Source organism: Rhinolophus sinicus, linkage group LG15 (genome assembly GCF_036562045.2).
Source record: "Rhinolophus sinicus isolate RSC01 linkage group LG15, ASM3656204v1, whole genome shotgun sequence".
NCBI lineage: Eukaryota > Metazoa > Chordata > Mammalia > Chiroptera > Rhinolophidae > Rhinolophus > Rhinolophus sinicus.
Window position 1 is genome coordinate 29,603,562 of NC_133764.1, and position 16,979 is coordinate 29,620,540.

Consider the following 16,979-nt stretch of genomic DNA (forward strand, 5'->3'; position numbering starts at 1 on the left):
TTCTTGTAGTTTGTGATAATATGTATAATAATTGCAAGTACTTTTTAAAACTTTGAAAATATAAGATACCTAAATGATTTTCTTTAAAGATGTAATTTAACAGAACCTGGAAATTTTGGAGGGTTTTTAAATGCTCCTGTGGATATATGACCTTATAGGGTTCTTAAATTTAGGCATTTATTTTATCAAATGTTTAAATTTGTCTAAACTAAGTACTAATTACTTTTGTTTCTGAAGATGGTGTGTATGTAAGTTGATATTCATGACCACTCTGGTGGAGCTCTTCTATTCGGACTTCAGGATAGGCCTTTTTTTTTTTTTTTTTTTTTTTAATGTAGCATTTACTTTTCCAGAGTTTTAGTTTGAGGTAATTGAAAAATGACTTTTTGGAACTTTAAATTTGACAATCTATAGACAGTGGAAGAAAAGAGATATTATAACTCATGTTTCACTAGTTGGTAACATAAAATTTGATGGTATTTTTCAGGAATCGTAATGAAAAATAGTGAAAGCAAGAAAGTTACATGTATACTTTGCTATAAAGCATGAATTCCCTATGCCTCATTTATTCTTTTGGATTTATATAAATTGTGAAAATCTGAAGCAAAGTTGTGTTTTTAATGCAAATATATTTGGTAAAAAAAAGAATTTAGGAACTACTTGGTACTTGAGTGTAATGTAATGACTCATCTCAGAGGATAATTATTTTCTAAGGAATTATTGTGCAGTGATTATTTAATTGTTTTAACAATTTTTTTTATTTCACCAAATCGACAAATGAATATAAAAGCTAAAATGTATTATTAATGTAGCAAAATTATATAACTCTTTAGTTCTAAGTAGATGATAGGATACTATTATTAATTCTATCTTTAAGGAACTTTTTTATGTAAGTTAAGCATATTATACAGTTTTGCCTGTTGGGTTTTTAAATTATGAGGAAGTAATTTGCTTTTATATCTCAAGTGAAATTTGAATTTCAGAAGAGTGAATATTTTGCATATTTTCTTGTAACAGCTTTATTAATGAGCCATCTAAAGTGGTGTCGTCATTTTATGTGAATCTGAATCATGGATAACTGAGTTCACCATTTTGCAAATTACACTGTATATTTTGTCCTGTTAAATTTTTAAACTTTCCTTATAGATAGTTAATTTCATTGTCACCATTAATGGTGGTGGGGATGGGAGATGAGGGTAGCATTGTTTTCTTTACAGATAAACCTTAGAAACAGCTGAGGTCCCCATAGTACAGAATTAATATACTAATTGGTTTTTCCTTTTTTCATTTACCCTTTCAGAATGGGATGGTAACAAAAGATTTGACAAGATTAAAAACACTTCTCACAGAAACAGAGGTAAGACTATTTCAGTGGGTCTCTTTGGAAAGAGTTTAACTAGTAAGTTCGGTATTAAAATTTGGAAAATCTCCTGTAACCTAGCTTGGTCCCATCCTAGGAACTTTGCTTCTTATGTCATCTCTGCATCCCAGGTCTTCTGTTCTATCTCTAATTTTTATTAGCTGTCTCTGGCCAACAAGTGTAAAGATGATTGGGAAATTTTAGCATTTGACTATATCTGGCTGTCAGAAAATACTGTCATTAAAAATCAGATACTCTTCAAGCCTTTTTTTTTTTTTAGAATAATCCCACTCAGGCTTGCCATCCTGTGTTTTTTTTTTTTTTTTTTTTTTTTTTTTTTTGGGGGGGTGGGGTGGGAAGGGGAACAGTTCTTTATTGGGAAACAGTGTGTACTTCCAGGACATTTTTCCAAGTCAAGTTGTTGTCCTTTCAATCTTAGTTGTGGAGGGTGCCGTTCAGCTTCAAGTTGTTATCTTTTCAGTCTTAGTTGTGAAGGGCGCAGCTCAGCTCCAGGTCAGGTTGCCGTTGCAATTTGCAGGAGGGCGCAGCCCACCATCCCTTGTGGGAGTCAAACTAGCAACCTTGTGGCTGAGAGAACGTACTCCAACCCAACTGAGCCATCCAGGAGCTGAGCGGTAGCTCAGCTCAAGGTGCCTTGTTCAATCTTAGTCACCATCCCTTGCGGGACTCCAGGAATCGAACTGGAAACCTTGTGGTTGAGAGCCCACTGGCCCATGTGGGAATCGAACTGGCAGCCTTCGGAGTCAGGAGCACGGAGCTCTAACCTCCTGAGCCACCGGGCCGGCCCCCTTCAAAGCTTTTCTAAGCAACTAATAAAAATCTGTGATTTAAAGACTATTTTTAGGGAATGGGTTTAGGTGATGGAAATAATGCGTATCCAGGTAAATGGTGAATAAATATGTGCTCTGGGAAAGCACTTGAGGGACCCACGGAAAGTCAGGGACAGCAATGGTGTGAAAAAGACCCATAGCTTTGTAAGTCTCAAATTTCTATTCCTCAAACAGGCATATAAAAGTATTTTTATTTAGAGGTCTTATTTTAAAAATATCCATTTTGGTCAGCTTTTATCCTAAATGGAAGCCCATGTAAAGTGATTGGTTGATTGGCTTATTTATTTAAAAATTGGCACCTACTATGTGCTAGGTGCAATGCTTGATCCTGGGGCTATAGCACTGACCAAGACACCCATGGTCTTTGTCCTCTGGGAGGTTAAGGTCTCAGGAAGAGATAGACAATAAATTAAACAACTATAGGTGTAATTCACATTGAGGTAGGTGGTGTCAGGGAAAAGAATAAGCTTTCTGTGATGGAAAACTCACTGAGATTAGGGTGGTCAGGGGATGAGACAGTTAAACAAAGAGGTGAGGGTTGAGAAGGTGCTGGTGTCATGGAGAGTGAGACGGAGGGTGCTCCAGACAGGCGGAGAGGATGAGCAGAGACCCGGGATGTAAACCATGACCTCTTGTAGATTACCTTCCCATTTCAAATCTAATAATATATCTCAGTTCATACCAACAAATAAGTAAGCAAAGAAGACAGTCATCATAAATTGCATAAGCTAGATAAAGATACTCTTTGTTTTGCTGCAGTTCTATAGGTTTTTTAAAAAAGGTCATTTTCTTTGTCTTCTGTTATCTTATTATGAATTAATCAAGAATCAGTAAGCTCTAATTAACTTCAAAACCATTTCCTTTCTTGTATATATGTAGTCTTTCTAATTCTAAAGAGTAAAAGAAGTCAATTTTATAAATGTTTCATACTTTTAAAATGACAATGTAAAATAAGATGACCTTTCGCTTTAAGATTTTGGGCATTGTTCTTCTCTTTTTATTGCCTTGATTGAATTACCGGCTCTACATCTGATAACCATATATGTATAATGTGTATACTGTATAAAATTTTATTTTTAATATTTATAATTTTTTTGCATGTAAGGCCACAAATATCATTTCCAAAAATGATATGTGCTTTTGGAAGAAGCGATTTAGTTTTGTTTATAATTTATTTTCTATGTAACTAAAGTAGTAGGCTTTTTGGTTAATGAACTGATATTTTAAAAAATCCATCTAGAAAAAGCTAACGAACAATGGTACTCTCATTTATTGCACACAACATATTTACAAATAGCAACAACTTGTTATTTAAAAGGGGCTGAGCTCATGTTTAACTTGTAAATGCTAGTGGATGAGGATAAAGACATGGAACTAAAGGCTGGCTAATAAAACGAAAACAATTCTCTAGTAAAATTTAAAATGCCAAATCAGTGGATTTGATTGTGAATTTATAGGAATTCTAGCAATATGAAATCTGGCTGCTTTCCCTGAAGATGTCAGTAAAGACTGAAGATCATAAGCTAATTAAAATTGCCATTCTGTGTCGGGGTCTGAGCATATAGAAAGGATGTTTAAAAAAAACCCCCAGAAAACAAACATAGTACATTGGAAGCTAAAAGCCACAGTGACCAAGTACTCAGCCCAGGCCAAGCTTCTCATTTTTACCAGCTCTTTTGATGAGGATGTGTTGTTTACCAGACCGAGAGCTGTAGTGTCTGTACAGGCTTATTCTGCCCATTTGCAGATCATCGTAGATGCTGACTTGTGAAACACACCGTGTATTTTTCCCTTCTAATCATTATAAATGCTTTAGCCTTCATATTATGACCAAAACATTTTATTCCCATTTTTTTTTGCATATTTGATATATTTATTTTGATAAAATTTTCTTTCCATTTCTTTGTGTCTTCAGTTTCTTTTAATAATATCTTGTAGGTTTTAGTGTACAGATCCTTCACATCGTAGGTATTTTATTCTTTTTGTTGCAATTGCAAAAGGAATTGTTTTTTTCATTTCTTTTTCTGAAATTTCATTGTTAGTATATAGGAACGCAATGGATTTTGTATCCTACAACTTTATTGTATTTGTTTATTGTTTCTTATAGTTTTTTAATGGAGTCTTTAGGGTTTTCTATATAAAGAATCATGTCATCTGCAAAAAGTGACAGTTTAACCTCCTCGTTTCCAGTTTGGGTGCCTTTTATTTCTTTCTCTTGCCTGATTGGTCTGGTGAGGACTTCCAATACAATGTTGAATAACAGCGGTGAGAGGGGCATCCTTGTCTTGTTCCTGATCTTAGAGGAAAAGCATTCAATTTTTCACCATTAAGTATGATATTCGATGAGGGTCTGTCATATAGTATAACCTTTATTACGTTGAGGTGATTTCCTTCTATACTCATTTTATTATAATTTTTAATCATATAGTCTGATAAATTTTTTAGAGGGGATGTTTTAAATTCATACTTGAAGTCAAGATTTAGCTTTTGTATTTATACATTTTGTGTAGATGGAATCATATTTTAAGAGCTAGTGTGGGTCTCTGGCACTTAGTGCTTGCTTGTACAATTTAGAGAGAGATTTTAATGTATCTTTTTGTGAGCATAGCATCCTTGTAATGTGAACAATTACAACTGATTTGTTAGCTTATGTATTCTTATATTTAGTCCTCATTTTACAAAAAGATCGGGTTGTTTTAAAAAATTTATTAGTAAGTGGTTTGAGAATCAGAAGATATTTTCCAGTAGAATGAGTTATTATAGCAGTTTAGTTCCATCCCATCCTGAAAGGTCCAATTTAATCAACAGCATATAAATTATAGTGGTATTGTTGTTATACCCAGTTAGCATTTATGACATTTTTTCTATGGTACAACACACTCCAAATTTCGCCTTGGGATACTGTTTCTTCCTTCGATTCGGTTCGGCATTTACTGTGTACCTGTGCCGTTCAAGGTTCTGTGGGATTTGGAAAGCTGAAATATTCATGAAAAACATTCTGGTGGGTCAGTCCGAGATGCATATAGCTAATGTACTCACAGGGCAGCCTGTGGTTAGTAAGTGCTGTAGTGGAAATACAGGCAGAGAAGGAGAGATGAACACTCTGTGGGGAAACCAGGGAGGCAGGAGTGCGGGAACTGAGGTTAAAGGATGGGGGCAGCTGAATAAATACCCGGAGGTGACTTGGTACGAGGTAAGATTGGCCGTCCGTTGGTTCAGGGGTAGATGAGACAAGCAGTAATGAGGGCCTTACCTAGGACCGTGGCAGTGGGTGTAGAGAATCTGAGAGCTCTTCTAGACCTGGTTGGGCAGGATTGGGACAATACTCAAAGCAAGAAAGAAGAGAGAGAGTTCAAGATGGTTCAAGAATTTCAGTCTGGCTCTCTTTGGGAAGATGAATTCATTAACTTGAGATGAGCATTGAAGGAGGATGAAATTTGGGGTAAAGCTGATGAATTTTGTTTTGGACATATTATGTGTGAAATACTTGGATGATCAGCCGTCCATCCACCCATCAATCTGACATTTACTGAGTACCCATCAGATGCCAGATCCTCTGTGAGGGGCAGGAATGTGAGAGGCAGTTGCAGGCACATGTGTACATGCTTGACAGTGATGCAGCATGTAAAATGCTGTAGAATAGTTAATAAAAAGTGCTATGGCTAGCACTCAGTAGATTTGGGGATATGGAGCTTAGAGTGAAATTAGAGCCAGAGGGACGGATTGGGGATTTATGCACAGGGTAAGATACGTACCAAGGAAGTCAAGAAAACTTGGAAGTGAGAGTGAGGGGTCTCCAGCCATGGTCTCCATTGTGGGAGAAGGGCTCATCCCAGAGTGAGGGGGACCTCCTTGGTAAGATATGCTCCCAGGCCCCCAAGTGGTGGCACTGCACTTGATAACGGCACCCTGCTAGTTGGTCATTCTCTAGGTGGTAAGAAGAGGAGAGTGAAATGAATAAATGGATGGAAAGTGCTACTCCATTGGGTTCAGGACTGGAGACTTAGATGTCTTTTCTTTTGCTAGCAGGTAGTTTTGTTGTTGTTGTTGTTGTTTTTTACTTTTTATTGAGGTAAAATTCATATGACATAAAATTCACCATTTTAAGCATTTTAAAGTGTACATACCATGGCTTTTAGTATATTTAGTACAATGCTGTGCAACCATCAGCATTATATAAATTCAGAACATTCCGTCATCTCAAAAAGAAACCCGATGCCCATAAGCAGTCACTCCCTAGTCCCTCGTACCCCCAGCCCCTGGCAACTACTTATCTGCTTTCTGTCTTTACTGATTTTCCTAGTCTGTCACTTCCTATAAATTTCCTGTAAATCATACAATATGTGGCCTTGGGGCCTGGCTTCTTTCACACAGTGTAATGTTTTCAAGGTTTGTCCATGTTGTGGCATGTATCAGTACATCATTCCTTTTTATGGCTGAATAATATTCCATTGTATGGATATACAATGTTTTTTAGTGTTTTTCAGTTGATGGATATTTGTGTTGTTTCCACTTGAAGGCTATTATCAATAATGCTGCCTAAAGGTCAGCCAGAAGTGAGAGCTTAGGGTCTTCTCAGGTCTTTTCTGAGCATGTGCCCAGGGCATGTGTGTGGTATTTAGGTTCCAAGGAATATGTGTGAGCTTATTTCCTTAAGCATTTCATTCCCTAGTCTTTCCTCCCAAGCTTTTTGGTTAATCTGATGTTTGCACCAACTGTTACCTCTTACCCTACATGGCAGTGATTAAATACATTTGCCTTTAAACATTTTCTACAAACGGCCTTCTCCTTTGCTAACAGGTAGTTTTTATGTTGGAAATCTCTATCAGTTTTCTTAATGAGGGCCACACAGGTACTTTTCCATATTTAAATATAGTTTAATATAGAGCAAAACGATCATTTGAAATATTAATGTTTGTTAAAAATTTCTAAATATTCAAACTCAACCTTTTAAAAAATGTTGAAAATGTCCAAATTTAATTCAACATCCACTGGATATTTCTTATTATAAAAATATCTTTCATTTGAAAAATTGCAGACAGCAACTAGTCATGTCCTCTCTGGATGTCACCTGGAAGACTTCGAAGAGGGTAAGTCCCAAACTCCGTCACTTCTGGTAGTTGTGATTCTGGGCATCGCTGTTGTATTGATTATTGGGAGGACATTTACTGAGTTACAGTACATGTAAGTGGTGGTGGAGGTGAGGATATAAAATTTTAATTTTAAGAAATAGGTGTAGATGAAGGCAATTTATTCACTGGCCCCTTTTCATAGAATAATGGAGTAATGGAGGTAACTCCAGAGGTCATCTATTTCATTTTCTTGCCTCCAGGTAGTTCTAAATTTAAAACTCATTCTTAGCAGTCCTTAAAGAGAGGGCCTTCTCCTCTCTGTATCCCAGCCTAGTACAGTTATTACTTTTTGGAAGTTCTGATCTGTAAACTGAGTTATTTCTGCCACTATTACAATCCACGATCTCCTCTTCTCTTGCCAGAGGAAAGGGAAGAGAGATCAACATTCATTGAGTGCTTGCTAGATACTGTGTACTGTGGTAGTGGCTTTCACAAAAATATGTACTGACTTGTTAGAGCCCTTCACCATCTTTTTGATGGGCGATGAAACATTTATTACGGTTCAGTCATTTTCCCGGTCACACAGCTAGTAAGGGATAAAACACAGTTGTAAATTCAACCTGGCTAAATATCTTTTTTTGGTGGGGGCACAGTGACTTGTGAGGAAATAGAAAATAAGGTCCTTGAAAACTTCTAGCTGCTCAGCCTTTGTAGCTCTAGCCTTTTCACTCTTAAGCCTTATTTTATTTTCCCTGGTTTGTATGGAACCTTTTTTGTAAACAAGTCAAAGTGCATTGTATTCAGAAGTAAACAAATGGTTTTTTTTTTCAGCTCCTATCTCAGAACTCAATTTTTTGAACTTTATTTTAATGATATAAAAGGATTACTTTATACAGTGACATGTGTCAGACAAACCTTACAGAACATGGGTGGTAATGTGGAACTTCTTCTCACTGAATATGCATTATTGGAATTTGTTCTACAAAATTTCCTTCCAGGATACATGATTTTCTCTTTCCTGTAGTAATTCCTAGTAGAGACACATCTCATACTTAAGAAATGACAAGCATGCCAGCATCCCCCCTTTAGCTGTTACGGAAGGCACTGCACTGGAAATATGCCCACCAGTTGCTAGGATAGAGTCAGTCATAGATTTGAGTGAGCTGCTGGGTAATTGCTTCTTCAGTGATTTCTGAGTTTCCTAGGGTTAACTGATTCAACTCATTTGATTGGTAGATTACTTTTTTGATAGAGGCAAGTGTGTCATGTCCTTTTTACATAATCTGGGATGATGTATGTGGAGGGTTTATAGAATTTCTTACACATTAAAATATTAGAATTATCAGCAAGCCTCAAATGATAAGACTATGTCCTGATTACTCTCTAGGATCTTGTAATGGTTGGCATTTCCGCCCACCACCTAGGGGAATCACAAGCAGCGAGGAATATACTTTGTGTAAAAGGTAACGTAATTTTTTTTTTTAAGCCAATGACATGCCTTTTTTCAAAGAATAGTTAATTTTCTTTCACTTTTTACAAGAAGATAATACTATGTGAAAGAAGTATAATGATTGAGTAAAATGGTATATTTTCAAATTGAAACAGAAGCCATGGTGGTCATTATCATTAAATAATAAAAGTCAAAGCTGTGATGAGCCTTCTTTTAATTATAAACAACAATGATCTAAATGGAGATTGTTAAGACTTTGTTTATAAGTCTCTGATAATACCAGTTGGATTATTATGACTGAATTTAATTGCTGGTCTCTGCTTATGTGAAATTTACCTAAATTATTGTGATTGAAATTGAAATGATTTTGTATAAACTGAAGTAGAGGGTAAAATAGATGAAGAAATGCTAAAATATTTTAATAACTTTAAAAAAAATCTGTTATCTTCATGTAATCCTTATGTAGAATTTACAAGTAATTTATATTTGAAGGGTTAACCTTTCAAAATTTAGTAATTATGAATTAAGGAGGAAAGAATTATTATAGTCACATTTAGAAAAGAGAACTCTTCAGTTCTTTTTATAAGAGCTAGTAACTAATAGGATTTTAGATATAAAATGTCATTACTCTAGATTTCTTTTGATAATGAGGGAAATTTGATATGTAGTTTTGATGATTAAATAGTTAAGACATCAGATTTGATTTTATAGTAGAAATAAAGAAACTAAGTAGTGAATTTTGAAAATCCTTGTGACATCTAGACCACAATCTTATTATGCAAAGGAAATGTAAGAAAATTTGTAGTCTAAATGAGAATGTTATACCTTCAACTTCTAGAGAAATAATTTAAAACAAAGCAATAGAAAGACAAAGAAATATTTGGCTCATTAAGACATACCTAAGAGAAATAAATACATGATTTTAAATGTCTTATGAAGCATAAGAACACTTAATAGTATAATTTAAGTTCAAGTGCTTTGTGTAGCATCAAGAAAATCTTTATATACACTCATCTTTTCAAACAGGGTGAGCCATTTGATAGTTTAAATTGTGCTGTGGTTCATTTCGTATTTCTTACTATCCATATTTTTCCAGTTGACAAATTGTCTATAATATAACATCTTCTTGTTTCCATTTTGCTATTTATAATTTAATTTTCTTTTTTTCTCAGATCTTCTATTGATTTTTTATGTTTCAATTGTTTAGAAACTGATTGGCTCCATAATTTTGCGGAGTATTTAAAACAAAAAATTAATGATCAAAATCTTACATTTTTATTTGTTTTAGACCACTGAATTGAATTTTCTGAGTCAGAAACACTGAAAAACCATTAACTCTGTAACCTTTAAAATGAACATTTATGATTTATGAATTTACGTATTGAAGGACTTAATCTGACTATTGAATTGTGATTATAGTATAAAACTTTTATTCTTTATTTAAAACTTCAAATAAATATAGTCCAATAGTTTTAATGAAATGTAGGTAATAGTAATATAGAAAAGAGTAAAGGCATTACATTTGAAGGTGAAAAGTGCAAATCTTAAAATGATAATGATATATTAAATTTTTTTTCAGAATGAAATTCCTGGTATGTGGAAAATTTTCTTTAGGTCATATCATTTTGGGAAGTAGGACATACCTGTGTTTGACAAACAAATCCACTTGATGTCAGTGTTGCTTTAAAAAAATTCTGGTCTAAGAGAAATTGTCTAATAGAGTTGTGATACCACGAAGGAGGCTACCTTTTCAATGGTGATTTTTGTGTGTGTGTGGGGTTATGATTATGTTCTGCTTTAATACCCGTTTATTCCAAAGAAGGAGGTTAGTGAATTTGGAGAGTTGCTGTTTTGATTAACTGTTGTAAATGTTCTCTAAACCTCTTCTTCCTCCTCTGTGCAAGACAGTATGATAAATATGGCCTTTCAGGAGACTGAGTTTTGTTTTTGTTATGGAAGAGTCAGGGCAAATGCTGGAAGTTTATCTTTTAAGTGGTCCAACAAAATATATGATAAAACAGTCTTTCCTATTCTACTTAGATTTTTAGAGCAAGGAATCTGTAGGTATGGTGCCCAGTGTACTTCAGCACATTCCCAGGAAGAACTAGCAGAATGGCAGAAAAGATATGCTTCACGGTTGATAAAATTGAAACAGCAAAATGAGAATAAACAGCTCTCAGGCAGTTACATGGAAACCTTGATAGAAAAGTGGATGAATTCATTATCTCCTGAGAAAGTGGTGAGGAAAATAAACTGCATTTTTTTGTTTGTTTGTTTTAAACAATGACCTTGTTTGAATTTTGACTTTATTTTGTGCTATGTTTTGGTTTATTTCGTTATCTATATGAAGAACTTGATTCTTAATTGAGTTTTTCATTGCAAAAGTAGACCCATTTACTAAAATAAAGAGCAGAGAACTAAGCCATTTGTTTGGAGATTTGCAGGTATATTAATTTATCTTCATTTTGAGTTTTTACTGCCATTTTTTGTTGTTAATTTTCTTGTGTCTCTTGTTTTAGCTTTATTATATTTTGTTCTTATACAAATAACTGAAAACTAATGTATAAAATACATTTGTAAACAGTTCTAGTAACATCTTTACTGTTGACATTTATTTACCATGCCAGAAGTTTTGTGTGTGCTTGTAGGAATCAAAACAGAATGTTAATTGCTCTCTATTTTCAGCTTAGTGAATGTATAGAAGGAGTAAAAGTAGAGCATAATCCAGATCTGTCGGTTACTGTCAACACCAAAAAGTCTCACCAGACGTGGACCTTTGCTCTCACGTGTAAGGTATGAATGTTGTGCTAGCTCAATCATGTAAATTTTTTTTCAATTTTCTTAAAGCTTTTTTGGACCTTTAAATCTGTGCTAAAAGAGCATTGAAAACGTTTTAATCTAAGTACATTTTAATGCAGGTTCTATGTTGTGCTAAAATGTATTTCTGTAGTTTAATCATTAAAGGTACAATTGTCTTTTTAGATTTTGAGTAGATGTTTATTTTAGATGCTTGCTTATTTGTTTATTTGGTAAAGACGTCTTTGATATATTGTCTTCCAAACTTGGAACATAGGATGGGGTTCATGGCTCATAATTCACTATTTAAAAATTGAATTGTTTAATCTGGCAGTTCTAAGATACTTAAACAATGACAACTTGTTTTTATATTTGATTTGATGAAATCACAAATCCTGTAATAATGGGTTTTTAATATGAGACATTTTCTGCAGTGCTTCCTACGTTGAATTATAAATATTCAAAGTTTAAGAATGAAGCAAAGTAAAAATTTCTGTGAATATGTGCAGTGGAAAAGTTTTATGTACTTTTTTTTGGTGGTGTTCCTTCCACTGTACCATCTGCATCTTGGGATGAAAAATCTGGGAACATTTAGCTTCGGCCTTGAACCCAATCCACTGCCTTCAGGGGTAACTGCCCTCCTATGAAGACTTCCTACTTGAGGCTAGATAAAACTTTTTTAGGCCAAGGAAAGTTGGAAAGTTAGAGGTCAGTGGTATGTAGGGTGATAGCCTTTGCCACAAGGAAAGATGTGCGTATCACAGAAAGAGCAGGAAAGCTAGTGATGCAGCATAAATATATAATTTTTAAAATTTCAGCTTTATTGAGGTATAATTGACATCATAAATATATCATTTTAACAACTAACTTTTTAAACCACTCTGATTTTTTTCTTTTCTTAAATGGCTTATAAGCACAATTTGTATTTTTGACATAGTATCTTAGAAGCATGGGAAAGTAAAAGTCCTTTATGGAAATATTTTCGTTGAAGAGCCCAATTACAATTGGATTTTTCATCCCCGTGTACTCAATGAATTATTTTAACTTCCTTGTAGCCTGCAAGAATGCTGTATCGCGTAGCATTGCTTTATGATGCTCATCGTCCTCATTTTAGTATCATTGCAATATCTGCCGGAGATAGTACTACCCAGGTATCACAAGAAGTCCCAGAAAACTGTCAAGAATGGATAGGAGGAAAGATGGCCCAAAATGGATTAGATCATTACGTGTATAAAGTCGGGATAGCATTTAACACAGAAATATTTGGAACTTTTCGCCAAACCATAGTTTTCGACTTTGGATTGGAACCAGTACTCATGCAAAGAGTAATGATTGATGCAGCTTCTACAGAAGGTAATATTTAGACTTTTTTCCCCTGATACGATGTATTAAAAGGCACTATCATAACGACATTAAAAGATATGTATTGGCCCCTAAATATTCCACGGATAGGGAGGCAATAATAAGGAAAAAATCCCAAATTAATTGACTGATTTACTGTGTAATGGGATTAGAATGGTTCACATTATGCCCTGTTCTCTTTATACAGTTGTCAGGCAAAGCTCACTTTGAGGTTCCCAAACTTGTATGAGTAGATCATCAGGTCTGTTTTGGTCTACCAACTTTATTTTTAAAGGAAGATCATTTTAGCACAGTAAAACTTTTTAATATTAATTTGGGTAGAATATAATTTTAATGGTAATCGTGAATTCACCTGCGATGTTTATTTCCATGTCTATTTCCATGTCCAAAGTTAACTTTGCTGATATTAGTACATTATCTCTGAACCAAAAATCCTAAATATAAACTTTCATAAGTTAGTTTTGTACATTTACTAGTGTAAAGGAGACCAAGATGCCTTTAAGAGGATTGTTCTGTGTCCTTGGGAAGAAGTCCCTGGTTTCCACATGTAAACACCTGTAGAAGATGAATTTCTTTGTACATTGTCGTATTACTGCTGGTACCTACATTTTATGCCAAAATCCAAAAGGAGAAGGAAAGGTCACGTTAGCCTATATTTCTTTGGCTCTGGTTAGATTTATAGATGCTTTATTTTATTTAACAAACAGTAAACATTTATTTAACAAATACTTCACATAGCAGAGTATATGAAATTTGCTTTTGTATTGACTATAACTCACCATATTGGAAGGATGTTTTTTACCGTGTACCACACTGTCCTGTTTATAAGGACATAAACTTTTTTTTTCATTCTAGCACATGCTAGGATTGAATTTTTTGGACATAGTGAACAGGTGGAAGTATTCTGTCTCTTTACTTTAGCTGCTAGTAAGGTTAAAGCAATATTTGTGCCCAAGTTGTACAATTAGGCATTGCTTTCTTGTGTATGTGCTAATATTATTACCCAAACTTCATTTTATGCTTATTTCTCACTTACTTTATTTCTTTTACTTGTTTTTATTGTTGTATTCTTTTTGTTGTCTTAGTTCCCTTTGGAATCAAAATGTTAGCTCCCATAGCCAAATAGATATGATAATTGACAAAATAAAAATATTTGGTTTACATTTACTAGTAAAGAAGTTAGTTGGCAAATTTTTTCTGTAAAGGGCAGATAGTAAATACTTTGTGTGTTACAGGACATATGGTCACTGTTGCCTTGTAGTGAGACAGCAGCCATAGACAATATGTAAATGAATGGGCATGATTGTGTTCCAATGAAACTTTATTTTCAAAAACAACGGTAGGCTGAATTTGTCTTGGCTGCTGTGCTTTGCCTATCCCTACACTATTAAGTTACTTTTATTTTATTTGTTTTAAATTTATTGGGGTGACAATTGTTAGTGAAATTACATAGATTTCAGGTGTACAATTCTGTATTACATCATCTATAAATCCCATTGTGTGTTCACCACCCAAAGATAGTTCTCCTTAAGTTACTTTTAGAAACTAGAACTTGAGAACTACTAGGAAGCACTCTTTTTCAATCAAAAGAAGATTTAAAACATAAAGAGACCCACATGCGTTTCCCCCTCTCAAATAGAACTCTGAAAAGATGCTCTTGGGTTACATGTGGGCTGCATTTTTATTTATTTATTTATTACTTATTTTTTCATGTGGGTTATATTTTAAAAGTTTGCTTTTAAGTTTGTTTAAAAGATTGGTGGTTTGTAACTCATGATTCATTTCCCATAGAAATAGTTTATAAGTGTCATCAAGAATCTGTACTGTTATCTGTTAATAAAAACTGTTTTATCTGTTAATAAAAGCCTACTTAATAATATAAAGTGTTAAATGTCTGCAATAAAAAGTAAGAGAAAAATGCTGTTATTAAAATAGATGCTAATGAGAGGAGGTGGTGATTAGGATTTCAGGGCACCGTCCTGGGCATGAGACATTGAGAGTATTTTGGCAACTTTTGCCTCAGTCAGATGTGTTCTACTTTTCCAGTGGAGAAAAAGAGCAGTGGACACATTTCAGAGTGAAATAGAATTGGATTCGAATCCTGATTTTCTCCTTATTGCCTGGGTGACCCTGGGCAGAGTACTTAACATCTCTGAGCTTCGTGTGGGAACATTTGTAAAATGGGGCTAATATCTATCTTACTGAATTATTGTGAGAACTAGAAACAAGCCTTGCACAGTGTCTGGCACTTAGTAGGCATTCAGTAAATAGAACTTATTATTTTTATCATTAGCCATAATTTCTGGCTGATAAACAGAATGAAGAAAGTAGGGAAGAGAGAAGGAGGATTTTTTTGTTTTTTTAGTGAGGACCAAGACTCGTTGTGTTAGCAGAGGGACTGAAAAGCAGAATGAAGAACCAGATCAAGAAGGCCGCCACACCTACAGACCGTGTGTAATGCAATACGGGCGATAGAAGAGGAGTTGTCCAAACACTGATGATTTGAGTGCGGTAACTGGAAGAAATAGAGGCTCATCTTTGATGTTTCTAATGTATCCGTTTGAAAATATAATAAGTTTTATATTTCATTCAGATATGGTAGAGGGAATTAATACAGTCAAGGATATCTTCCCTTTAGGAACCAATACTATATATACCCTTCCCCTTTTTTTATAATACTATATTCTTTTTTTTAAGTGACCTCTTTGTAGTTTGGTATCTTTGCCTATTTTTTTAAAAACAAGGTTTTACTTCTATGTAGTTATGTTATAGAAAACAATTGAAAAAATTAAGCATTTTCTTGAACTAATTTGGAAACGTTAAAACACTATCACATAGTGAAATCTGCTTTTCGAGGACAGAGGAAAAATAAATAGTACAAGAGAACAACATAAAATGTACAAAAACATATTTTATGATGTGAAATTTTGAACATTGTAGAAAGGAAAACTTAAATCTAGGTTTAGGCAAGCTAGATAATATTTGGTTGATTATTTTGTCATTTAAATTGACTCACCTGTTGCGATAATTTTTCATTCTATCTTTGGCTGCTATTTTCTCTACTCTTAAAATTGATGTCTTCGAATATCTGGATGTTTTTGTTAAGTTCTTAAATTTTTTCTTGTGTGCCTATATTTGTTTCAATATGACTGGGTACAGAGTCCCAACAGAAGTTTGGAGAAATGAAAGCAGTGTATAAACAGTATAACATTTGTTTCCTGCTTCTATCTTAGTGCTAGTGAGTATTTTTGGTTATTATAGCAGAGTGCTTTTCAGCAAAAAATTGAGGAGAAAAGATTTGTTTATGTGAAATCACAATTTTATAAAACATTCTGAAACAATAAAGCAAATAGTATAAAATTTCAGTCTCATTTGTATCTTTTCCTGGAATACTTGTGTGGATAACATTCAGAGACATTGAAAGCCAGAGAACTTCTTTGTTAAGTGGTGACAATGTGACAGTCTGGCTACTTTCACCTCCCGCCCAGCCAATTCATTATCTGGTCTTCCTTGGCCTAGAATTAGGAGAACAGTGTCATTTCAGGTACAAATTAGGCAAATTCAGTTGACTTTGGGAATTGAATTAGGTCTGGGCTTTTCATGTTTCCATACAACTTTGATAGTAGTATAAATTATATCATAATACAATTTGGTTTCTACACACACAGGAATATAATGATGGTGTGAAACTAGAATTTGAATAGGAAATATCTTTATCACTTCTTACACTTGATTGGCTGTTGGTTGTTTAAGTAAGTTTTTATCCTTAAATTAATGTTGGGGACATATATTTCTCTTCCATAAAGTTATAAATTTGGACCATGGTAGGTCATCTATTAGTTCAATGTATCCAAAACTGTGTTCCACAGAAATTAATAGGTGATATATTAATAATAGGTGAAGAGTTCCATGTCCAAGTACATTTGGAAATGGTGCATGCTTTATTTCCTTCTTAGAGATTCACAGGGCACTGCAGTAAAGGCTCAGTATCTGTCAGACTGATTTGATCGTGGAACTTAGTTACATTTAGTGCATTACTTCTTGAAACTTAAAGTCAAGTTCCGTAACAGACATTTTTTTTTCTAATT

At 34.2% G+C, this 16,979-nt stretch overlaps 1 protein-coding gene across 8 annotated transcripts in view; it reads left to right on the top strand.

Moving 5' to 3' along the window:
• Window positions 1-16,979, top strand: part of HELZ (helicase with zinc finger) — a 134,045-nt gene that overhangs the window by 35,670 nt on the left and 81,396 nt on the right. For all 8 annotated transcript variants that reach the window (XM_019733019.2, XM_019733024.2, XM_074320765.1 and 5 more), the window contains 6 exons: window positions 1,301-1,357; window positions 7,250-7,301; window positions 8,671-8,746; window positions 10,774-10,972; window positions 11,419-11,526; window positions 12,585-12,882. In XM_019733019.2, coding sequence (XP_019588578.1) covers window positions 1,301-1,357; window positions 7,250-7,301; window positions 8,671-8,746; window positions 10,774-10,972; window positions 11,419-11,526; window positions 12,585-12,882 — 790 coding nt within the window. The remainder of the gene's footprint in view (window positions 1-1,300; window positions 1,358-7,249; window positions 7,302-8,670; window positions 8,747-10,773; window positions 10,973-11,418; window positions 11,527-12,584; window positions 12,883-16,979) is intronic.